The sequence below is a fragment of the Heterodontus francisci genome, chromosome 2 (assembly GCF_036365525.1).
Source record: "Heterodontus francisci isolate sHetFra1 chromosome 2, sHetFra1.hap1, whole genome shotgun sequence".
Lineage (NCBI taxonomy): Eukaryota > Metazoa > Chordata > Chondrichthyes > Heterodontiformes > Heterodontidae > Heterodontus > Heterodontus francisci.
In genome coordinates, this window is record NC_090372.1 from 179,457,214 (window position 1) to 179,483,321 (window position 26,108).

Sequence of the window (26,108 nt, forward strand, 5' to 3'; positions counted from 1 at the left end):
TCACAGGGAGAACTTGCAAACTCCGCACAGTACCTAGAATTGAACCCAGGTCCCTGGAGCTGTGAGGCTGCGGTGCTAACCACTGCACCTTCCCTTTTGTTCTCTCCTCCCCTCCACTATCTGTTCCTCTGTACTTGTTTAAAACCTGTTACACCTGTAACTTTTTCCCGTTCTCATGATAGGTCAATGCCCTGAAATATTTATTCTGTTTCTCTCTCCAGTGATATTGCCAGACCTGCTGAGTATTTCCAGATTTCCAATCTCGCAGTATTTTGCTTTCCTATTAACCACTACTTTAAATAACATTTCTGTCTTCATTCCTCCTCCTATTTATTTTCTTATGCTAACACAGCCAGATCATTTCTGGTATGGCTTCTCTTCCCACTTGTGCAACATCACCTCTGAAGTCTCTTAAGGCTTTCCCTTGGCCTCTTCCTCTTTCTGATCTACATGCCACCCTTCACTGAAATCACCCACAGATAAAGGTTCAGTTTCCATTTGTAGACCAACAATGCCTCTCACTACCTCTATTGATCACTTGACTGTTTCAGTGCTACCATATTTCCAACACTTAACCTTGAACACTTAGCTCCCTATAGTTCAAAATAAGGAAAACTTAGTCATTGTTTTCAGCTCCTGCCACAAATTGCACTCCTTTGCCATTGATTCCATCATCTCCTCCAGTCACCCTCTCAGATTGAATCATACAATGCAGCCCTGAGTTTAGAATGCTCACTCTCATCTTTAAATCCAATCCATGGCTATCTCCACACGCTCTTCCAACCGATACATCCCCACCCACCCCACTCCTTGGGCACTAGAATTTTCCGCTCTCTATGTCCCACACTCTCGAATCCACTTCAGCCCCATTTCGTTTGAAAACCACCTTAAATACAATATCTTTAGGCATGCTTTGGCCACCTTTTCTAATCTCTTTGTTGTGCATGTTTGCCATCTGCCTTTTTGAGAAACACAATGGGATGTTTCTTTGTGGGGAAGATGCTGTATAAATGCAAGTTACTGTGGTTCCCCTTTCTATCGCTTTAAATTGTCTTATTTTAGAAGACTTGCTTTAATGAAGAAGGTCATCAGATGACAACACAGTTTCACTTTAGTTTGCTGTGGTGTGCGCAGGAGCAGTGGGGCCGGTGGTGCGCAGGCGTAGTGGGGCTGACGAAGATGGCGTCCCCCATGTTGTGGCGGCGATTCGAGGCCGCTGGGCGGCAGCTCCGGCTCAGTCGCTCCCAGAGGAAGACCGGTGGCTGCTCGTTTGAGACGGCGCCGGCTCCAGACGGCAGCGAGGAGTCCGGTAAGGGCTGATTCCAGGGGAAGGGCGGTTCTCGGGCCCTGTTCTTGGTTCACTGGGGCCTGGTTTGCTTTCTGCTTTAAACTGCTTCCTGTCAGTATGTATTTCAGCCCCACAGGTCCAGTCCTTTCAATAGTGCAGGAGGCGGCACAACACCAAGACCATAAAGTGAAAAGGCCAGTGTTAAATATTAAGGTAGAAAGGTCGGGGAAAAGGTTAGTTACCGAAAAAAAATCCATACGTTTTAATTTAGTCTGCTTTGATATACCTCACTCTTGAAAATAAACTATTCTATAAATGAATTTCAAATCACTGGTTAGGCCTCAGCTGGAGTATTGGGTTCAATACTGGCTATATCAATATTTCAATAAAATACAATTTAAGAGGGATGTCAAGGTTTTGGAGAAGCTGCAACAAACATTTACTTGAATGAAAAAAGGTAGGAAGAAATACTTGTTTTTATATTGTACCTTTCAGTCCCAAAGCACTTTATAGCTAATGAAGTACTTTTGAAGTATCATCACTGTTGTAGGAAATGCAGCAGCCTGTTGGTGCACAACAAGATTTCTCAAATAGCACTATGATGATTTGAAAATTTGTTTGTGTGATGTTGAGAGATAAATATTGGCCTGGTAGGAATTACTCCCCTACTCTTTAAAATAGAATCACAGGATCTTTTACAGCCACTTGAGGTGTCGCAGTTTAACATCTCATTCAAAAGACGGCACCTCCAACAGTGCAGCACTCACTCGGAGTGTCAGCCTGAATTTTTGTGCTCATGCCTGGAGTGGGATTACAAAGCCATAACTTCCTTACTCAGAGGTGAGTGTGCTACCAATTGAGCCACAGCTGCCACCAGAGTTCAGGAACTTCACTTTTATGTGGGCAGACTAGACAACTGGGATTGTTTTCCTTACAGCAAAGAGGGTTAAGGGAGATTTAATAAAGATGTTCAAAATTATGTGGGTGTTTGATGTTGTAGATTGGGAGAAATGGTTTTTACTGGCAGGAGGATCAGGTCTGAGAGGTCTACAGCTCAAATAGGTGTGAGGATCAAACCTTTGTGCACTCCACTAATATTTCCTCCTTTGGTTCAGTGACCTTTCTTCTGTTATGTCCCTGTGAAGCACCTTGGATGTTTTATATTTTCAAAGCAATACATAAATGCATATTATGATTGATATAGTCATGAAAATAGTTACTGTACTTCTGTATAGAATATAATATTTTTTGTTTCATGAGATGCGGGTGTTGCTGGCAAGGCCAGCATTTGTTGCCCATCTCTAACTGTCCTCGAGAAGGTGGTGGCGAGCTGCTTTCTTGAGCCGCTGCAGTCCATCTGGTGTAGATGCCTGTCTCAGCACATAGTGCTGCTATTTGCACGTGATGCAGGTGACTGGAGCTCTACCTGATGTCAGTGGTGTCTGTTGTATTATCTCTTTCTGGACTAATACAAACAGAGCTGAAAGGCAGGTATAAAGATTTGAATGCAGAGCTTTAGTGGAGACTTGCTGATGCTTCAGCTTACACTGCCAACAGACATGAAATGCTTCCTTAGCGTAACAGGGAAAGTGTGTGCATCACACTAGAATTGCAGCAGGCAATGGTGACGTTTCTGGGTTTTACCAGATTTTTGAATTTACCTTTTGAGGGTTTTCATTGGGTTTAGCCCATGAATACAGACATTAAAATCTTTTTATTATAAGTGACTGAGTGTGAGTATTAAATTTTGGAATTAATTCTTGCTTTTAATACCTCTAAATATCTCAGTGCCTCACACAGTGTATTGCTTTTGAAGTATAGTTACTTTTATCTCAGTACATGCAGTCGCCATTCCACATCAGGAATATTTCCCAGACAGTTGCAATGTATAGCTGGTTGGTCCTCAGTAGTAGTCGAAGGAGGAACAATGGCCAGTCTACTGAGAACATTCTTCTCTCCAAACAGTGCCATGCAATGTGGGATCTTTAAAAATAGCTTTCATTTATGTAGTTTGTTTTAATATAGGCACTTTGCGTATGGAAGAGCATATAGAAGATGGTCAAAAGCACAGTTGAGAAAAGGTTTTGAGGATGTTTTTAAAGGTGGCAAGTTGGAGGTTTAGTGAGGGAGCTTCGGAGATTTAGGATGGGCCAGCTGAAGGCTGTGCCACCAATGCAGCTGCAGTGTACAGTTTGATCACAATCTCCACTGACTTGTATTTACTTGTCTTCTACATTCTATTTTGTTGGAAAAGTTTACATCTTTTACATAGCTTTTGATTTATGAGGTCATTGCTTGACAGATCAATGAGCAGTAACCAAGATGCTGAAAGTGACAGAGAGAGAATTAGATATTGAGCAGAGAATGATGTGGTACCTTCCCCACTGAGGAAATCGGGCCAGTGACTGTGACAAAGGGCTCGATGATGTTATTTCCCACCGCAGCCTTGTTACTGCATTGCCGGGCTGTCTTCACTGCCAACATGCAGCTTTTTGGCATTGTGTTCACGGCTGAGCGGTGCTGGTTGTTGGGACGGTGGGAGGAACTGTCAAACAACAACTCGCATTTGTGGAGCATCTTTGGCATGGAGAGGCGTCCCGGGGTGCTTCGCAGAGCCGTGATCAGGCAGGAATTGCGCTGAGCCAAAGAGGGGGATATTGAGAGGGTGGCTGTAGGCTTCATCAGAGGGGTGGATTTTGGGAGGGACTTTTGGGGGGAGAGGAGGACAGGTTTGGGGAGGGAATTTCAGACCTAAGGGCCTGGACAGTGAAGGCACAGTCACCAATGGTGTAGTGATGGGAGCAGGGGATACACAAAAATGGTGAGGACTGGGAGCTTAATATTCAAAGAGGAATTTCTGAAATGTGTTCAGGAGAACTTCCTTGACCAGTATGCAATTGGTCCAACTAGAAAGGAGGCATTGCTGGATCTGGTGCTGGGAAAAGAGATGAGCCAAGTGGACCAAGTGTTTGTGGGGGAACACTGGGTAAGAATGATCATTGCATCATAAGGTTTAGATTAGTAATGAAGAGCAAGGAACAATCTAAAGTACAACTTCTAAATCGGAAGAGGGCTAACTTCAATGAGATGAGAGGGGGTCGAGCCACAGTAAAATGGAACCAAATATTGGCAGGGAAAACTGTAACTGAACAATGGGGATCATTAAAGGGGAGATTTACCAGAATTGTTTCAAGGGTGAGGGATTTTAGCTACAAGGTTAGGTTGGAGAAGCTGGGTTGTTCTCCTTGGAACAAAGGAGATTGTGGGGAGATTTGATAGAGGTGTACAAGATTATGACAGGACAAAGAAAAGCTGTTCCCATTAGCTGATGGTACAAGGACTAGACAACACAGATTTAAGGTTTTGGGCAAGACATGCAGGGGGAATGCAAGGAATGGTTGGAGTCATACGTAGCGCAAAGGAAGATGGTTGTGGTTGTTGAAGGTCAATCATTTGAGCTCCAGAACATCACTGCAGGAGTTCTTCAGGGTAGTGTCCTAGGCCCAACCATCTTCAGCTGCTTCATCAATGAGCTTCCTTCAATCATAAGGTCAGAAGTGGGGATGTTCACTAATGATTGCACAATGTTCCGCACCATTCGCAACTCCTCAGATACTGAAGCAGTCCGTGTAGAAATTCAGCAAGACCTGGACAATATCCAGGCTTAGGCTGATAAGTGGCAAGTAATATTTGCGCCACACAAGTGCCAGGCAATGACCATCTCCAACAAGAGAGAATCTAACCATCTCCCCATGACATTCAATGGCATTACCATCACTGAATCCCCCACTATCAACATCCTGGAGGCTACCATTGACTAGAAACTGAACTGGAGTAGCCATATAAATACTGTGGCTACAAGAGCAAGTCAGAAGCTAGGAATTCTGCAACGAGTGACTCACCACCTGACTCCCCAAAGCCTGTCCACCATCTACAAGGCACAAGTCAGGAGTCAGATGGAATACTCTCTGCTTGCCTGGATGGGTGCAACTCCAACAACACTCAAGAAGCTCGACACCATCCAGGACAAAGCAGCCCGCTTGATTGGCACCCCATCCACAAACATTCACTCCCTCCACCACCGACGCACAATGGCAGCAGTGTGTACCATCTACAAGATGCACTGCAGCGACTTACCAAGGCTCCTTAGACAGCACCTTCCAAACCCGCGATCTCTACCTACTAGAAGGAGAAGAGCAGCAGCTGTATAGGAACACCACCACCTGCAAGTTCCCCTACCATCCTGACTTGGAACTATATCGCCGTTCCTTCACTGTCGCCGGGTCGAAATCCTGGAACTCCCTTCCTAACAGCACTGTGGGTATACCTACCCCACATGGACTGCAGCGGTTCAAGAAGGCAGCTCTCCACCCCCACCTTAAGGGCAATTAGAGATGGGCAATAAATGCTGGCCTAGCCAGCGATGCCCATATCCCCTGAATTAATAAAAAAAAAAATTCTGGCTCTGTAAATTGTTAAAGTTTTTATTGCACAAAGTATTGTACATGGCATCTTCAAAAGGTAACCTTTTAGATGCTTGTATTTTAATCCACAAGGCAAGTCATGTTAGCACAGGGGTATGCAACTACTTTCAATTCCAGGTGGCCACTTTCTAGGGTCATGGAATCGCAGCAATCTGCCTTATACCCTAGCGTACCAGGATGATACTTACAATTTTGAACACAGTCTATCCTTGTTCGAAGTGCAGTTGCTGATTTTGCACAAGCTTTGTAAAATAGGCACATTCTCATAACAAAGTGGGTTGAGATAGCCCGAATAGCTCTGTCCTAGTCGGACATCACTCAGGAAGATACTCGGCGCGGCGCAGTGGTTAGCACTGCAGCCTCACAGCTCCAGCGACCCGGGTTCAATTCTGGGTACTGCCTGTGTGGAGTTTGCAAGTTCTCCCTGTGTCTGCGTGGGTTTCCTCCGGGTCCTCCGGTTTCCTCCCACATGCCAAAAAAAAGACTTGCAGGTTGATAGGTAAATTGGCCATTATAAATTGCCCCTAGTATAGGTAGGTGGTAGGGAAATATAGGGACAGGTGGGGATGTGGTAGGAATGTGGAATTAGTGTAGGATTAGTGTAAATGGGTGGTTGATGGTCGGCACAGACTCGGTGGGCCAAAGGGCCTGTTTCAGTGCTGTATCTCTAACTAACTAACCTGTATGAACTTTTTGATTTCAGAATTGAAGTTGCTGTTTATAGTAACTATTCCCAAAGTAAATCGCTTTTTCTTAAGCATGTTTTTAAATTTAGATCACCATCTGACCCCAGAGATAAAACTATTAAGCCGGTAACTCCGAATTTAAATTTACACCCAGACTTTCATAATGTTATTTATATTCAATATGCTTTCCTTTTTCTTATTTAGTGCGATTGTAATTACAATTTAAAAGAAATACAGTAAAGAGGGATTATCTGAATTTTATCATTTATTATAGTAAGGAACAATAAATATATTGATCTTTTTATGGTAGAGTTATTTGAAAGACATTGGATTGCCAACCACAACATTGCTAGTCCTAACTTCGGCTCACATTTAATCTGGTCTTTTCTCATTGGGTGAGATCTTTCTGTTTATAGACCTACAAAGCAGTCCTCCCATCCTGGACTGTGTTGATGATCTATGTGTCGGAGAATATTCAGCTCTTTATGCTGAAATGGGAAATGTGGTTGTAGGGGCAGTGAAAAGGCTGGATGAGGGAGGAGTGATCCACATTTTAAAAGGAATTAAAATGTGTAAAATAAAATGGTTTATTCTGGGAATAGTTATTATAAACATTACCTTCAGGTCTGAAATGATCAAGTGCATGCACTTCCTCTGTGTAGCACAATATAACATCTGTGCGATATTTAAACTCTCACAAGGTAAATCCCTTGTATTCTCTGTTACTTGTGCTTTCAAATCTGTCATCATTGCTGAAGCCTCATTGTTTGAAGATGTTTCAGCCTGCATCTTTACCCATTTCCACTTAGTGAAAATTCACAATCGTCAGATCCAGAAGTAATCCATTTTCTACAGCATTGAAAATGAGAAACATTCAAGTCAATGTTGAAAATTAAATATTGTGCTTAAATTGATAGATTAATAAGGCTTTTAAAGCCCCATGTAAACAAGCTAAGCCAATGGTACATGTTCACTGTGAATGAAACATAAGCAGTGACTCCTTTTGTTTACCTGTTAGCTTTGTAACCAGTTGCTACGGATCAGTAAGAAAGGAGTTATTTATTTAGTATAATGAGTGTAATCACACTATATGTTATGAACAAACCTGTTTCCATCTAATTTCTCTGGCTGCTGTTGTAACCAATACATTATCCCGTTCAAAATAAACTGGTAAGCAATCACGTTAAATTGGGAAATAAAGGTATCCTGTATGAGTGAGTTTGTATGCTGGTATTGTATAGTGCAATTTATTTCTTTCTGCTTTTTTAAACAACCTTGAAAAACACCATTGCTATACCTCACTTACTAACTTTATATTTTCAGATTTGTCTGAGAAAACTGCTGCTAAGACATTCTCTGCATTGCAAGCAGAAAGGCATGAACAAGCAGAACGGACTGTTTTGATTAGCTGTCCTCCTAATATCAGTGAAAAGAAATTCTACAAATACGTATCAAGCTATGGAACGATCAATAAATATTTCTTCTATGAAACTTTTGTAAGTGTTGCAGGCCAAATCCTGAACGTTAAACAATTTGCCAGTAGGAATCCATATATATGGGCCTTGATTTTAAAATTTTCATCCTTGTTTTCAAGTCCCTCCATGGCTTCACCCCTCCCTGTTTCTGGAATCTCGAACAACCCTGTGATATCTGCGCTGATCTAATTCTCACCTCTAGAGCATGCCTAATTTTTAATTGCTCTATCATTGGTGGCCGTACCTTTAGCTGCCTCGGCTCTGAAATACCCTCCTTAAACTTCTTTACCTGCCTTTCCTCCTTTTAAGAAGCACCTTAAAACCTAACTCTTTGATCAAGTTTATGGCCATCTGTCTTATGTGGCTCAGTGTTAAATTTTGTTTTATAATGCTCCTATGATGTGTCTTGGGATGTTTTTATTAAGGTCAAGGCACCATATAATTACAAGTTATTGTTGTTTAGTAAAATGCTTCTTTGACTCTACAGATAGAATAACGGAAAGTCCATAAGAAAGGACATGAGGATAATCACATGAATTAATATTCACTTGCCTTAATTTTGAAAGAGCAAAGCGAGAGTAGTGCATGCACATAATGAGGCTTGAGATCATGTGACTGCCTTTAAATCCAGCCTACTCCTATTGCAGGGGTCAGCAACCTTTTTTTAACCTGAAGGCCCGTTTTAAAAAAAAAATTGCCAAAAATAAAGAACATTGGGAGCAGCAAGATGAAATTTCTGCATTTTCAAGCCACAAACTTGGCAAATTGCCAGGTGTCCCTGGTAGAATGCATAATTTGCATATATTATTAATAAAGTGCATATGTCAATAGAAAAAGATAGACCTAACTGAATTATCGCATTTTTTGAGGGCTTTTTTTTACTGTAATTTTGGCAATAAAGTAATCTTTAAAACAAACTATAACATAAGATGCATAGAATTAAGACAATTTTTTTGGTTATTGATACTGGTGATTGCAAAAGAACTTCTAATGGCACGTTCAGAATAATTTATCATCTCAGCTATATTAGCAATTGACATATACCCTGTTCCTTGAACCCAAGGCATTATTTATAACAATGTTGTAGCTATATCACTTGAACGGCTTTATTTAGAGCACGATAATGTTTTTCATTAAAATAATCATTTGAAATCATAAAGCACAACATAATTAGCTTTTTATCCCCACAATGAAAACACAACTCTTACCTTTCTTGACATTTTTTTTTAGGCTTTTATCATGTTATGCGATCCAACTGGAAAAGGTTGGGAGCCGCAAATGAGATGTTAGAGTTTAATGCAGCTCGAGAGCCACAGGTTGCAGACACCTGTCCGATTGATTATAGCATTTACAGTAATATAAAAGCAAAATACTGCGGATGCTGGAAATCTGAAACAAAAACAAGAAATGCTGGAATCACTCAGCAGGTCTGGCAGCATCTGTGGAAAGAGAAGCAGAGTTAACGTTTCGGGTCAGTGACCCTTCTTCGGAACTCAATAGCATTTACAGTCTTCATTTGTGGAGATTATACACACTGCTAGTGACTGACTTGTATTCTGAGCTGCTTCAAATCATGCTGGAGTAAATGGGACCTATGCAGATGCATATTTTCACTCGAGCCTTTAACACTTTTTTGTAAGCTAGAATATTAAACCGATATATTTTAAATTTACAACAGGAAATGATCAGATTATGCAGCAAGTCTATCAGGATCTGAAAAGATAAGTTAACATTTTGGGTAGAGGACCTTCATCAGAATCACTTACCCCTAAATGTTAACTTCTCTTTTCTCTTTACGAATGCTGATAGATCTGCTCTGTGTTTCTACCATATTCTCCCGAATTCATAGCTTTTCTTTTATCTCAATATTTCGGTTAGCAATGGTGCTCTTTGTTTTTGCTATCAATAAAAGGTTGCATCTGTGAATTATTACAAAAATTTGTGAAAACATGCATTACACTAAATACACCAACATCAAGACAGACAACCACAAACCCCATTTGCACTCAAATAATCAACAGTATGGGTTATTTCAGTTTTTTATCAGGCTCTGGAAAATAACGTTCATCGTAACTAGAAAAGTCAGTTTTAAGAAGAGAAAGGTTTGCAACTGAAATCTGCACTTTTTTTTCCCCTTGGCGATAAATTTATTATGCATGTTGGGGATTCCAACTGCATTCTTAACTCTAGTGGTCTTAATTGCAATGCAAACATGGCTGCATTAAAACTGGTGCAGTGGGGTTCTCTAATCAGACAGTGAGTAAATGTACTGTGCAGCATGGTACTGGGTAATATAGACCTGGAGGGTTCCAAGCATAATCCTTGGTCTCAGGCAGACAACATTGGGAGCACTGCATTTTGTCTGTGTGTACATGTATGTGTATGTCTATCTACCTATGTATATATTTATCTCTCACATGCCTTAAGGCTTATCTCTTTGTAGAATGAAAACGTTTAATTTGGTTTAAAATGGACAAGGAACCGCAGAGTTTTGTAAATGGTGTTACTAATGTGAATTTAACACTATTTGCATTGTGGCCACATTGGATGTGGTTTTACATTTCAGACTGAACCACTTTCTCGGAAGTCACATAGATCTGTTTTATACCAAAATACTAGCTTTAGAAAATTGTTTATAAGGGTACTTGCAAGTCTGTAATGTACAAAGCTCGTGAGTTCTTCACTGTAATTTTCGTGTGGATGTGGTGAGGGTTGTTGTATGCATTGCTCACTTTCCTAATTTATAGCAGATGGGGAACGTGACCTAAGACGGTGAAATACTTCAAGCTGCTTCCTACATGTTGTGGTAGCTCAATGATGATATTTGGAATGTGCTAACCATTATTTCAGGAATGTTATCCCCTTAACTCTGATGTGAAATTAAGCAAAAATAATCCAACAGCAGTAATAAAAAAACCTTGAAGAGTCTGAACTCTCAACTTGATGGTATTGTGTCAACTGATAAATGTTTCCCTTAATATGAAGGCCTTAAATCAAGAAAGTGAACTGGTGTGGAGCCCAAAACTGTATAGAAAATGGAGAATCACTGTAACTGCAACTTCTGATACTCAGTTGTTGGAAAATTATGCCAACCATCAACCTTTTAGTGTTGGAGAGGGATGACTTTTGGCCCATCTGGTTGGACTGGATTCAAACTCGGGTGCTACATGTTACGCTATCCTAGGTGAAGAAATGGGGCTATTAAGGGCTTTTAATGCTTTTCCAAAATTTGTTTTCTTTCACATTCCCAGCTCTATCTGTATTATATACATTTGTTCCTGCAAAAGTTCGAGGAAAAGCCAAGAGCTTTTTATTTCTCTTAAGTTTCCTCCCCTCCTCCTGCCCCAACATCCGGTACCTTTCCCAGTTTGTTAGGGTTCATTGATGAGCCTTGACAGTGAGTCAGCCAGTTACATCAAGTCTACAGCATGCAAACAGAACATTTGGCTCAAATGGTGTATGCTAGTGTTTATGTTCCATATCAGCCTCTTCCCACCCCTCTTCACCTAAACCTATCCTTCTATTTCTTTCTGCCTCATATCTAGCTTCCCCTTAAATGCATCTGTGCTGTTTGCCTCAACTACTTGTGGTAGCACATTCCACATTCTTGCCACTGTTTGAGCGAAGTGGTTTCTCCTGAAATCCCTATTGAATTTTTTTTTAATGATCTTATATTAATGACTTCTAGTTTTAGAGTCCCCTCAAGTGGAAACATTTTTTCCACGTCTACCCTATTAAACCCTTTCATTGTTTTTAAGGCCAAGGGGTATCACAGCCAAGCCTGATCCTGCCCTCTCCCAGAGTTGGCACAAACATTCTTTCAGCAGTGGCAGTTGGATAGAGTTTTATTCCTCCTCCCATCCCCTTCCATTGTCTTAACCAAGGGCATTGTGGTCACGTTTTTTAAATTCATTCATGGGATGTGGGTGTTGCTGGCCAGGCCAGCATTTATTGCCCATCTCTAATTGCCCTTGAGAAGGTGGTGGTGAGCTGCCTTCTTGAACAGCTGCAGTCCATTTGGGGTAGCTATACCCACAGTGCTGTTAGGAATGGAGTTGCAGGATTTTGACCAAGCGACAGTGAAAGAACGGCAATATAGTTCCAAGTCAGGATGGTGTGTGACTTGGAGGGGAACTTGCAGGTGGTGGTGTTCCCATGCATTTGCTGCCCTTGTCCTTCCAGTTGGTAGAGGTCGCGGGTTTGAAAGGTGCTGTCTGAGGAGCCTTGGTGCATTGCTGCAGTGCATCTTGTAGATGGTACACACTGCTGCCACTGTGCATCGGTGGTGGAGGGAGTGAATGTGATCGGGGTGCCAATCAAGCAGGCTGCTTTGTCCTGGATGGTGTCGAGCTTCTTGAGTAGTGTTGGCGCTGCACCCATCCAGGCAAGTGGAGAGTATTCCATCACACTCCTGACTTGTGCCTTGTAGATGGTGGACAGGCTTTGGGGAGTCAGTAGGTGAGTTACTCGCCTCAGGATTCCTAGCCTCTGACCTGCTCTTGTAGCCACAGTATTTATATGGCTACTCCAGTTCAGTTTCTGGTCAATGTTAGCCCCTAGGATGTTGATAGTGGGGGATTCAGTAATGGTAATGCCGTTGAATGTCAAGGGGAGATGGTCATTGCCTGGTACTTGTGTGGCGTGAATGTTACTTGCCACTTATCAGCCCAAGCCTGGATATTGTCCAGGTCTTGCTGCATTTCTACACGGACTCCTTCAGTATCTGAGGAGTGACGAATGGTGCTGAACTTTGTGCAATCATCAGCGAACATCCCCACTCTGACCTTATGATTGAAGGAAGCTCATTGATGAAGCAGCTGAAGATGGTTGGGCCTAGGACACTATCCTGAGGAACTCCTGCAGTGATGTCCTGGAGCTCGGATGATTGACCTCCAACAACCACAACCATCTTCTTTTGCGCTAGGCATGACTCCAGCCAGCGGAGGGTTTCCCCTCGATTCTCATAGACCTCAGTTTTGCTAGGGATTCTTGATGCCATACTCTGTCAAATGCTGCCTTGATATCAAGGGCAGTAACACTCACCTCGCCTCTTGAGTTCAGCTCTTTTGTTCATGTTTGAACCAAGGCTGTAATGAGGTCAGGAGCCGAGTGGCCCTGGCGGAACCCAAACTGAGCGTCACTGAGCAGGTTATTGCTAAGCAAGTGCTGCTTGATGGCACTCTTAATGACACCTTCCATCACTTTACTGATGATTAAGAGTAGGCTGATGGTGCGGTAATTGGCCGGGTTGGACTTGTCCTGCTTTTTGTGTACAGGACATACCTGGGCAATTTTCCACATTGCAGGGTAGATGCCAGTGTTGTAGCTGTACTGGAACAGCTTGGCTAGGGGCGTGGCAAGTTCTGGAGCACAGGTCTTCAGTATTATTGCTGGAATATTGTCAGGGCCCATAGCTTTTGCAGTATCCAGTGCCTTCAGTCATTTCTTGATAACATGTGGAGTGAATCGAATTGTCTGAAGACTGGCATCTGTGATGCTGGGGACTTCAGGAGGAGGCCGAGATGGATCATCGCTTGGCACCTCTGGCTGAAGATTGTTGCAAATGCTTCAGCCATATCTTTTGCACTGATGTGCTGGGCTCCCCCATCATTGAGGATGGGGATATTTGTGGAGCCACCTCCTCCAGTTAGTTGTTTAATTGTCCACCACCATTCACAGCTGGATGTGGTAAAACTGTAGAGCTTAGATCTGATCCGTTGGTTATGGGATTGCTTAGCTCTGTCTATCGCATGCTGCTTACGCAGTTTGGCACGCACATAGTCCTGTGTTGTAGCTTTACCAGGTTGACACCTCATTTTGACGTATGCCTGGTGCTGCTCCTGGCATGCCCTCCTGCACTCTTCATTGAACCAGGGTTGGTCTCCTGGCTTGATGGTAATGGTAGAGTGGGGGATATGCCAGGCCATGAGGTCACAGATTGTGGTTGAGTACAATTCTGCTGCTGCTAATGGCCCACAGCGCCTCACGAATGCCCAGTTTTGCATTGCTAGATCTGTTCGTAATCTATCCCATTTAACACGGTGGTGATGCCACACAACACGATGGAGGGTATCCTCAATGTGAAGGTGGGACTTAGTCTCCACAAGGACTGTGTGGTGGTCACTCCTAATATTGTCATGGACAGATGCATCTGCGGCAGTCAGATTGGTGAGGACGAGGTCAGGTATGTTTTCCCCTCTTCGTTCCCTCACCACCTGCCGCATACCCAGTCTAGCAGATATGTCCTTTAAGGCTCGGCCAGCTCGGTCAGTAGTGGTGCTACCGAGCCACTCTTGGTGATGGACATTGAAGTCCCCCACCCAGAGTACATTTTGTGCCTCGCCACCCTCAGTGCTTCCTCCATGTGCTGTTCAACATGGAGGAGTACTGACTCATCAGCTGAGGGAGGGTGGTAGGTGGTAATCAGCAGGAGGTTTCTTTGTCCATGTTTAATTTGATGCCATGAGACTTCGTGGGGTCCAGAGTCGATGTTGAGGACTCACAGAGCAACTCCCTTCCTACTGTATACCACTGTGTCACCACCTCTGGTGGGTCTGTCTTGCTGGTGGGACAGGACATATCCGCGGATGGTGATGGCAGTGTCTGGGACATTGTCTGTAAGGTATGATTCCGTGAGTATGACTATGTCAGGCTGTTGCTTGACTAGTCTGTGGGACAGCTCTCCCAACTTTGGCACAAACCCCCAGATGTTGGTAAGGAGGATTTTGCAGGGTCGACAGGGCTGGGTTTGCCGTTGTTGTTTCCGGTGCCTAGGTCGATGCCAGCTGGTCCGTCCGGTTTCATTCCTTTTTATTGACTTTGTAGCGGTTAATTACAACTGAGTGGCTTGTTAGACCATTTCAGAGGGCATGTAAGAGTCAACCACATTGCTGTGGGTCTGGAGTCACATGTAGGCCAGACCAGGTAAGGACAGCAGATTTCCTTCCCTAAAGGACATTGGTGAACCAGATGGGTTTTTACTACAATTGGCAATGGTTTCATGGCCAACATTAGACTAGCTTTTAATTCCAGATTTATTAATTGAATTCAAATTCCACCTTCTGCTGTGGTGGGATTTGAATCCATGTCCCCAGATCAATACCCTGGGTCTATGCGTTATTAGTCTCGTGATAATACCACTACGCCACCGTCTCCCCTTGTAGCACCCTTATCACTGTGGATCAAACCTGGAACTTCATGGTCTGAATGACTGAGCTACTCATGGTGCAAACTCGCTGAGCATGAAGAGATCGTTTTAGCATAACTAATTTGCATTTATCTAAATGTTAGGTATTCCCTTTACTGTTTTATTAATAGTTGTTTTGTTATCTCATATAGATTTGTAAATTGTTGCAATTTTTATTAATTTCTTTTTGTTCCACAGGGTATTTATGCAGTGGTGGAGTTTTCTCATAAGGAAAGTATAGGAACACTCAAACGTTTTTCCAGTATCCCAAGCCTGCAGCATGAATGTGCTATTCCATTCAAATCCAGGTTTTTCAACTTGAGAAATCACCACCCCAGGGAGTTGTCTGCTGCACAGCCTTCCGTACCATGCCTTAAACAATCTGTCGTCCCTCTTAATGAACTTTTGCGGAAGCTTTCTGGGGCTGAGAATGTAAGTTTTCTGTCAGATTGCTAAAACACCGTGAGACATGGTTTGTTTAACCCCTTGGGTGACTAAACTAACCCAAGTAACCACATTATTGTGACAAGATTGGATTTTTTTGCTTCCTGTTATGCTGTGGTTGGAACACTTTAATAGTTTTTGAATTTGCTACTTTGAAGTGTAAAGTTATCCACTTTGAAAGGAAAAATAGAAAAGGTTCACTAGAATGATTACTGGGATGAAGGAATTGTTCTATGAGGAGAGATTGAGTAGAATTGGGCCAATATTCCATAGAATTTAGAAGAATGAGGTGATTTTATTGAATCATATAAAATCCTTAAGGGACTTGATAGGGTAGATGCTATGTTTTCTCTGACTGGGGAATCTAGTACTTGGGGTCACAGTCTCAGAATAAGAGGTCGACCATTTAGGACTGAGATGAGAAATTTCTTAAATGGTTGTGAATCTTTGGAATTCTCTACCCCAGAGGGCTGTGAATGCTCAGTTGCCGAATATATTCGAGGCAGAGATCAATAGATTTTTGGACACTAAAGGATATGGGGATAGTGCAGGATCAGCCATGATTGTATTGAATGGCAGAGCAGGCTCAAAAGGCCGAATAGCCTACTCCTCCGGTTTCTTGTTAATGTAAATCCTGATATTCTTTGACGAGTTTGTTTTGTACCTGAAGCATTTTATTAAATCAGTATTACAAGGTTTGGTAATTATGGAAATGTGAAGTTTTTTTTTGTACTATGCCCAATTGGATTGTGGGAAACAACCAGCAGTAAAGTTAGATTTTGCCCCTCCAAACTTGGTTATGGAGAGGATTTTGAACTATATAAGCTCAGGATGAAGGACAGGTAGTCGCAATAGTTGGTAAGATTTCAGGTGATAATTTGAGTGTTAAACTTTGTTCAGTGAGTGCTTGATTCAGACCACAAAAGGTGCCACTGCGTTAACTGATCCTGGGCGCAGTGACGGTAGAGATTCTACACTTATTCTCAGCTGTCTAGGGAGGGAGAAATCAGCCAGGTCTCCTGTTCCTGAGCACTATCCAGTGTTCCCTTGCTTGAAGTGCTGATGTGCGAATAATTGATAAGGAAGGATAAAATTGGACTTGATTGTGATATTGCTGACATTAAATATTGAGACTTGTACATGTCGTGGCCACTTGGGTGAGGTACAGGAGGCAGCCTACCTCCTTGGAACAATGCAGCAAGTCTGTAACCTTAGGAGAGAAGATTAGGGGAGGGAACTGAGAAAAAACAAAGACTATCACATGATAAGTCTACTAAAGATCCTGCAAATGCTTGAGTATCACGTTTCCTTACTTAAATTATTAAAATACATTTCTCGTCAGAAGCTCAGGTATCGCTGTAATTACTGGTTTAGTCTGTGTTTATTTATTACAGCTCTTAGCCATATACATTGGTTGAAGAATAAAGTTGCTCAAATGCATTACAATTCAGAAATAACTATGATAGGCCCCTGTTTCTGTCAGGTTACAGAAAAAAGGAGAGATCATTTTAGAAATCCATCAAAGTCTGCTAATATGGCAGTCAGTAGGCATGCTGGCTGAATGCTGCAAATTGACTTTTTGCTGCTAACTTTTCTCTCTTAGATAGATGAACAATTATACACAGTCTCCAAAGAGTACCAGCTTACCGAAGAGAACACCCGTCTTCGTTTTCTTGTGTGCTCCCTAGTAAAGGACATTGCGGCTGCTTACTTTCCAGAATGCTCAATTAAACCATTTGGATCATCTGTAAATAATTTTGGGAAGATGGGCTGTGACTTGGACATGTTTCTGGATCTGGACAGTATTAGTGGAAGACATAATACTAAGGTAATCACATTACTTCAATGAGGGAAGTGGAATTTCTGTGTTCTCCAATAATAAGTAATAGTGCATAAACAATTGAAAAGAAAAATTGACTCTTTAGGTACTGTTATAACTAGTTGTCAAGGCAGTGAAGTTGCTGTTCTGTTAACAGTAGTGATCATCAGATAGGGTCAGCCAATGCTGGAATAGGGAGCAGAGTTTTCATGGGAAATTTAGCAAGTTGTAATTTTAGTGACTTTAACAGGAACTCAGGTGTTGGGAGATATAGAAGATGAAGGCAAAAGGGAAAGGAGAAGTGGGAATAGTGACAAATCTGGAAAGTCATTTGGGGAGGGTATTATCAATGGAGGTAAAAGGTCAAAAAGGGAAATTATGGTGAAAACAAGTAGGAGTAGGGAGGTGTGGTATTGTTAGTTGATGTAAGGCACAAGAGTTTAGAAAGGGTGCAATGGACGGCAACTTAGAGGATCAGCCAGTTGGCTTGGGAAATGAAGGGGAGGAAATGAGAAGCAAGTGATCACAGGAGGTGATGAAGGGAGTTGTGGGCTTCAAAAATATAACAGGTCTGCAAGGGGTGTCCGATTATCTATTTTGTCTTTGCAACACTATATTTCATCCCCATCACCTTCTCTGCTCCACACTTTTGTGCTCTCTGTGCCCTTCATGTTCTCCCACACCTCCTCAGCTGCTATCTCTTGCTGGTCGATCTCTACTGATTAGGGCTAAAAGCTCTCTTCATCCACCTGTGTAGTGTACCTTTAGGACACTTATGCTCTATCATAGCTTAAAACATCTTAAAGAAGTGTCTTTCTTCTTTTCTTTTTTTTTTCTTTTGGGCCTCCTTATCTCGAGAGACAATGGATACGCGCCTGGAGGTGGTCAGTGGTTTGTGAAGCAGCGCCTGGAGTGGCTATAAAGGCCAATTCTGGAGTGACAGGCTCTTCCACAGGTGCTGCAGAGAAATTTGTTTGTTGGGGCTGTTGCACAGTTGGCTCTCCCCTTGCGCCTCTGTCTTTTTTCCTGCCAACTACTAAGTCTCTTCGACTCGCCACAATTTAGCCCTGTCTTTATGGCTGCCCGCCAGCTCTGGCGAATGCTGGCAACTGACTCCCACGACTTGTGATCAATGTCACACGATTTCATGTCGCGTTTGCAGACGTCTTTATAACGGAGACATGGACGGCCGGTGGGTCTGATACCAGTGGCGAGCTCGCTGTACAATGTGTCTTTGGGGATCCTGCCATCTTCCATGCGGCTCACATGGCCAAGCCATCTCAAGCGCCGCTGACTCAGTAGTGTGTATAAGCTGGGGATGTTGGCCGCTTCAAGGACTTCTGTGTTGGAGATATAGTCCTGCCACCTGATGCCAAGTATTCTCCGAAGGCAGCGAAGATGGAATGAATTGAGACGTCGCTCTTGGCTGGCATACGTTGTCCAGGCCTCGCTGCCGTAGAGCAAGGTACTGAGGACACAGGCCTGATACACTCGGACTTTTGTGTACACTTAAAGAAGTGTAAGATGCGCAAAATATTACAGATGCTGGAAATCTAAAGTAAAACCAGAAAATGCTAGAAATTCTCAGCAGGTACTCAGAGAACAACAGATGCCCCTCTACATTGCTTTCATTGATCTCACCAAAGCCTTTGACCTCGTCAGCAGACGTGGTCTCTTCAGACTACTAGAAAAGATTGGATGCCCACCAAAGCTACTAAGTATCATCACCTCATTCCATGACAATATGAAAGGCACAATTCAACATGGTGGCTCCTCATCAGACCCCTTTCCTATCCTGAGTGGCGTGAAACAGGGCTGTGTTCTCGCACCCACACTTTTTGGGATTTTCTTCTCCTTGCTGCTCTCACATGCGTTCAAGTCCTCGGAAGAAGGAATTTTCCTCCACACAAGATCAGGGGGCAGGTTGTTCAACCTTGCCCGTCTAAGAGCGAAGTACAAAGTACGGAAAGTCCTTATCAGGGAACTCCTCTTTGCTGACGATGCTGCTTTAACATCTCACACTGAAGAGAGCCTGCAGAGTCTCATCGACAGGTTTGCGGCTGCCTGCAATGAATTTGGCCTATCCATCAGCCTCAAGAAAACGAACATCATGGGGCAGGACGTCAGAAATGCTCCATCCATCAATATTGGCGACCACGCTCTGGAAGTGGTTCAAGAGTTCACCTACCTAGGCTCAACTATCACCAGTAACCTGTCTCTAGATGCAGAAATCAACAAGCGCATGGGAAAGGCTTCCACTGCTATGTCCAGACTGGCCAAGAGAGTGTGGGAAAATGGCACACTGACACGGAACACAAAAGTCCGAGTGTATCAAGCCTGTGTCCTCTGTACCTTACTCTATGGCAGCGAGGCCTGGACAACGTATGTCAGCCAAGAGCGACGTCTCAATTCATTCCATCTTCGCTGCCTCCGGAGAATACTTGGCATCAGGTGGCAGGACCGTATCTCCAACACAGAAGTCCTCGAGGCGGCCAACATCCTCAGTTTATACACACTACTGAGTCAGCGGTGCTTGAGATGGCTTGGCCATGTGAGCCGCATGGAAGATGGCAGGATCCCCAAAGACACATTGTACAGCGAGCTCGCCACTGGTATCAGACCCATCGGCCGTCCATGTCTCCGCTTTAAAGACGTCCGCAAACGCGACATGAAATCCTGTGACATTGATCACAAGTCATGGGAGTCAGTTGCCAGCGTTCGCCAGAGCTGACGGGCAGCCATAAAGGCGGGGCTAAAATGTGGCGAGTTGAAGAGACTTAGTAGTTGGCAGGAAAAAAGACAGAGGCGCAAGGGGAGAGCCAACTGTGCAACAGCCCCGACAATCAAATTTTTCTGCAGCACCTGTGGAAGAGCCTGTCACTCTAGAATTGGCCTTTATAGCCACTCCAGGCGCTGCTCCACACACCACTGACCACCTCCAGGCGCTTACCCATTGTCTCTCGAGATAAGGAGGCCAAAGAGACTCATAGAAGTGTTCAAAATCATGAGAGGTCTCAGCAGAGTAGATAGAAATTGTTCCCATTCTCAAAGAGTTGTGAACCAGAGGACACTGATTTAAGGTGATTGACAAAAGAACCAAGGGCGACATGAAAAACCTTTTTATGCAGCGGGTGGTTAGGATCTGGAATGCACTGCCTGAGTGTGTGGTGGAAGCAGATTCAATTGTGATTTTCAAAAGAGAATTGGATAAACACCTGAAGAGAGAAACTTTGCAGGATTAAGAGGAAAGAGCAGTGGAGTGGGACTAGTTGAGTTGCTCTTGCAGAGAGCTGGTATGGATACGGTAGGCCAAATGGCCGCCTCCTATGCTGTAACCATTCTGATTCTGTTCTGTAGGTCTGGCAGCATCTGCGGAGAGAGAAGCAGAGTTAACATTAAGGATCGATGACCTTTCTTAAAGAAATGTTAGGTTGATTCTAGCAGATTAAAAATTTGGTGTCAAAAAATTATTCCTTACCCCCCCCCACACCACGTGCTCAGCCCCGTACCCAGCAAAGCTCTGCTGTTGGCTGGGCATACAGCTTTCTAGTTGCTAGCCCTAGCCTGTAGCTCTTTCCCACAGATGATGGTGATGGAGAAAAGAATATTGGCCAAGATGTCAGGAGAACTTCCTGCTCTTCGAATAGTGTCCTGGGAGCTTCAAATGGTTGCCTGAACAGACAGACGCAAGGTCTTAGTTTAATGTATCTCCTAAACGCCAGAACCTCTAATAGTAGAGCAACCCTTCAGTATTGCACTGGAGTGTCAGCCTACATTACGTGATCATAATCATCAAGAAGCTTAATGAGGATGTTTCTGCCAACATCATTGGCCCGTGTCCATTATCCTGCTGGTTGAATAAAATGCCTGCGTTCTGAGCCCTACAAAAGAGCTTTGCTAAGGATCCTTCCGTAAAGCAGTGAGGTAGTTTTTTCTGTAGCTAATGATGTGGAGCACTTAGAAATTGACATTTGTATCAAAAAGATCTTCCCTACCTCTGTGTTACCTCCTCCCTTTTAAACAAGACTAGATATGTGGCCTATAAAAATTCCAAAGCTGTTTGGGTAAATCGTTCAAAGTTCCTCTTGTTTTTTTTTGGAGGAGAGTGAAAAGGGTATTTTAACAGTGTTTTGAATATAAACAAAGTCACTGTGAAAGGAGTACTGCTGCCTTAAAGCATTTGGCAAACCCTTTTAAAAAAAATTTATAATGAAACAGAATCACAGTGGTGGAAATCATGTTGAGCTGCATGATTGCATCAATTGTGCGTGACACTGTCATGAGGAAACCGACGTACAACTTTTTGCTCGATAGAAAGGTTTACGGAACACTTTTCTTGAAAACTGTGCCTCCTTTGTATGCTTTAGTCAGTGTATTACTACACAAGATATAGGTTTAATCACTGTTGATATAGTTAATGTAGAGTTTGTAAATTTTTATTAACTGCAGATTTATCGCTTACAAATGGCAAGGAGTGGATACAAAATGGGAAACTGATGCAGTTTTTACAGAATTAGTCGTCATAAATTTGATAGTCGATCTGTGCTTACCAGCATAACTAGTTGCTGTTCATAAATAGCTACTGTGTGTTTATAGCGTATGTTAATCCTTTTGGTGGTGCAAAATGAACATTTACAATTGTTCAAAAGTCATTAAGCACAGCATTAAGTATAATTGTTTGCTCTATTTTCCTGGACTCTTTCAGAGCTGTTGACTTTTGCATAAATTGATGCAATAAATGTAGCTAAATTTTTCTATAGTAACTGGATTATATCTTGAATTAATAACTAATTTGTGCTGCTTGTTGTAAATGTAGCCACATTGGTAAAATTGATCAATGAAGGGGTTAATCTGAGAGAATTCTAACTTATGTCAGTTTGTTATGCAGTTCAGTGCTAAGTTGGCTCAGATGGGGTAACACTTTTGCATCTAATTCAAAAGGTATTGGATTCAAGTCCCGTTCCTCGTCTTGAGCATCTAATCTTGGTTGATGCTGCCTTGTAGTTCAGAGAAAGTGCTACATTGTAGGAGATACTGTCTTTCAGATGAAATGTTAAATCGAGGCCCTCTCTGCCTGTTCACGGGAGTGTAAAATATCCATGGCAATGTTCAGAGAAGAGAAGTGCTCCCAGTGACTGGTCAACATTGTCTCTTAATCAACACCATCAAAGAGATTAACCGACCATTTATCTCATTGCTGCTTGTGAGACTTTGCTATGCACAAATTGGCTGCTGTATATGCTACTTAACGGTGACTGGACTTCAAAGGTAATACATCAGCTATGAAGATCCTGTGTCAGGGCTTCAGATGGTGCTATACAAATATAAGTTCTTCCTTCAAATGAAACACAGTTTTGAATTATTTTGTGCCATTCAGAGATTTAATCAAAAATTTTAATGCCACAAGAAAATTTAAACAGGGAGAAGTTAGAGGGGGAGATGTAATCAAAGGGTTGGTGGAACAGGTGGGCTTTGAGAGGGTAGTTAGAGAGGTACAACGCTTAACGCATTTTTGGCATCCTTCCATCTGCAATGAGATGATGGGAATGCAGCCTCGGAACTTTGAGATGAGGTGCGAAGTGTTCTCGCTGCATAACCTGGGCTGTACAGGAGTTTGGAGGTACAGACTTGCCCAGCATCTACATCTCCCTCTTGACCTCATAGACTGAATCCAGAGGAATGGCTGGAGCCCACCCAATTGCACACCTTCGACAGTGCAGCGTAGCCCAAGTACTTTCTGGAGCATCAGCCTTGATTTTTGTGTTCAAGCCCTGAAGTAGGACTTAAACCCAGAACCTTGTGACTCAGAGGCAAGAGTACTATCAACTGAGCCACAGCTGACACTGGACGCCGCTTAGGGAGGAAGTTCCATAGAGTAGGACTGAAGCAGTTAAAGGCTTTGCCACCAATAATGGAGCAGAGGGAAAGGGGGGAATGCATTGAAGACATAAGTCATGGAACAGTGTGTTTGGCAGGTGATAGGCCAAAGGAAATGGCAGAAAAAACATGGTGCAAGCACATGGAGAGATACAAAGACGGGTGTGAGGATTTTAAATTTAATGTGTTAGGTGATAGGGTGCCAATTTTGATCAATGAGATTGGCATTGATAGGCGTGCAGGGCAGGATAAAGTGGCAAGAGTTTTGACAAGTTCTTTCTGGAGGGTGTAGGAGGTAGATCAGCAAAAGGTTACAAAAGCTCTAATTCAGCCTGAGACAATGGCCAGGGCGCAAGATGGGATCAGCGGCAAGGAAACAGTTTCTGGTGGGAGCCAAATGCTTTAGCCTTCCTAATGTTGAGTTGGATGAAGTTGTGATTTGTCTAAGAGGTAATTTTTTATTTGTTTTTGGGATGTGCGCATCGCTGGCAAGGCCAGCATTTATTGCCCATCCCAAATTGCCTTGAGAAGATGGTGGTGAGCTGCCTTCTTGAACCGCTACAGTCCTTGGGTGTAGGTACACCAACAGTGCTGTTAGGAAGGGAGTTCCAGGATTTTGACCCAGCGACAGTGAAGGAACGGCGATATAGTTCCAAGTCAGAATGGTGTGTGAATTGGAAGGGAACTTGCAGGTAGTGGTTTTCCCATGCATCTGCTGCCCTTGTCCTTCTAGGTGATAGAGGTCACGGTTCTAGAAGGTACTGTTGAAGGAGCCTTGGCGAGTTGCTGCAGTGCATCTTGTATATGGTACACATTGCATGCCGGTGGTATGAGGAGTGAATGTTTAAGGTGGTGGATGGGGTGCTTATCAAGTGCTTTGTCTTGGATGGTGTTGAGCTTCTTGAGTGTTGTTGGAGCTGCAGTCATCCTGATTTGTGCTTTGTAGATGGTGGACAGGCTTTGGGAAGTTAGGAAATGAGTTATTCACCACAGAACTCCCAGCCTCTGACCTACTCTTGTAGCCACAGTAGTTATGTGGCTGGTCCAGTTAAGTTTCTGGTTAACTGTAACTCTCAGGCTGTTGATGCCGAGAGATTCAGCAATGGTAATGCTGTTGACTGTCAAGGAAGGATTGTTAGATTTTCTTGTTGGAGAGGATGATTGCCTGGCACTTGTGTGGCACAAATGTTACTTACCACTTATCAGCCTAAGCCTGAATGTTGTCCAGGTTCTGCTGCATGACCTGCTTCAGTATATGAGGAGTTATGAATGATAGCGAATCCTATGCAATCATCAGCAAACATCTCCACTTCTGAGCTTATCTTGGCGGGAGGGTCAAACAAATAGTTTGGTAGCACAGAGCAAGTCTGAGGGTTGGGAGAGATGGTGAAGAGGTAAAACTCCATGCTATCAATGCACATGTGAAAGCTAACCCCATGCCTGTGAATGGTATCGCTGAGGCACTGCAAGTGTAGATAAGGGAAAGGAGAGAAAGTGTTCAAATCATTGTAGCGATTTGAAATTGTTCTTCACTTTTCTTTATAATTGTCATGTGTCAGTAAATGGTTAAATAAAATGAATGTTGTAAGCAGAATTTTAACCTGAGTTACAATGTCTCATTTATCATTTGTGATATCCTGTAATTTGCGATTGACTATCTACTGTATTTCCTTGTCCTTGATAATTTAGTGCTATCAACTGGAACATCTAGACCAATATCTTTGACTGTTTGCCATTAACTAGAGTTTCTATAATATTTAATTTAGATTTTGACAGGATCGAGCAGCGTTAGTTTTTTTCCAGAGAATCTTGGACAAGGTATTGCTTAGCAACAGTGGTAGTGGTAAAAGCAGGTGTAATCATCTATGTGTATAATCTTACACAATGTTCAGAGTTGGGAAACTGTACTAATGAAGATATATGATTTCTACAAGGTTTCTATACTAAGTTAACTTACACATTGTAAAAACACAAATGGACCATATGGGAACAGGATTTGCTGTTACTGGACATGTCACATACAGCATTGTGTTAAACACTGTAGAGGTGCAACGATCAATCAGCTGTAACAATAAAGCAATGGGTTTCTTACAGCAAGCTGAGAGTTTAAGTCCCAACCTAGAACTCAGCAGCTTTATTCTCCCCTTGTGGGAGAATCTAGAACTAGGGGTGCCAATGATGCAGGGATCTAGAAGCTCTGATGAAGGGTCACTGACCTGAAACGTGAACTCTACTTCTCTTCACAGATGCTGCCAGATCTGCTGAGTGTTTTCAGCATTTCTTGTTTTTATTTCAGATATCCAACATCAGCAGTATTTTGCATTTATTTATTATAGAACTAGGGGTCACTGTTTAAAAATAAGGGGTTGCCTATTTAAGACAGAGATGAGGAGAAATTTTTTTCTGAGGGTCATGAGTCTTTGGAATTCTCTTCAAAAGGCGACGGAAGCAGAGGCAGATAGATTCTTGATAAACAAGGGGGTGGAAGGTTATCAGGGTAGGTGGAAATGTGGAGTAATCAGTTCAGCCGTGAGCTTATTGAATGGCAGAGCAGGCTCGAGGGGCCGAATGGCCTACTCCTCCTAACTCGTATGTTTGTATGAGCGTTTCTCTGCTCTCAACATTTTTTGTTTGGTTGTCTTTAGTCAGTGCGAAGTCCATTCTGATCTTGGAGGAAAAGACTGACAACATCTCCAGTCAGCAGCGTGAAGTTTATGGCTTTGACTTTCCCTCCTGCTAAAGGAGTAAGACTGCCAATGGCAGGGATCTAGAAGGGAATACGTAGGAGAAAAATAAGGCCTGTGAGAATACACTAACGTTATGTTTTACAGTGTCTTGTTTTCTGTGCT

General features: G+C 42.9%; 1 protein-coding gene across 1 annotated transcript in view; it reads left to right on the forward strand.

Moving 5' to 3' along the window:
- The first annotated feature begins 1,151 nt into the window (after positions 1–1,151).
- The window catches only part of mtpap (mitochondrial poly(A) polymerase), a 53,416-nt gene continuing 28,459 nt past the window's right edge, over positions 1,152–26,108 (forward strand). Inside the window, exons 1-4 of the mRNA XM_068014280.1 lie at positions 1,152–1,309; positions 7,782–7,954; positions 15,318–15,551; positions 17,167–17,391. Of these exons, the coding sequence (XP_067870381.1) occupies positions 1,180–1,309; positions 7,782–7,954; positions 15,318–15,551; positions 17,167–17,391 (762 nt within the window). The 5' untranslated portion in view covers positions 1,152–1,179. The remainder of the gene's footprint in view (positions 1,310–7,781; positions 7,955–15,317; positions 15,552–17,166; positions 17,392–26,108) is intronic.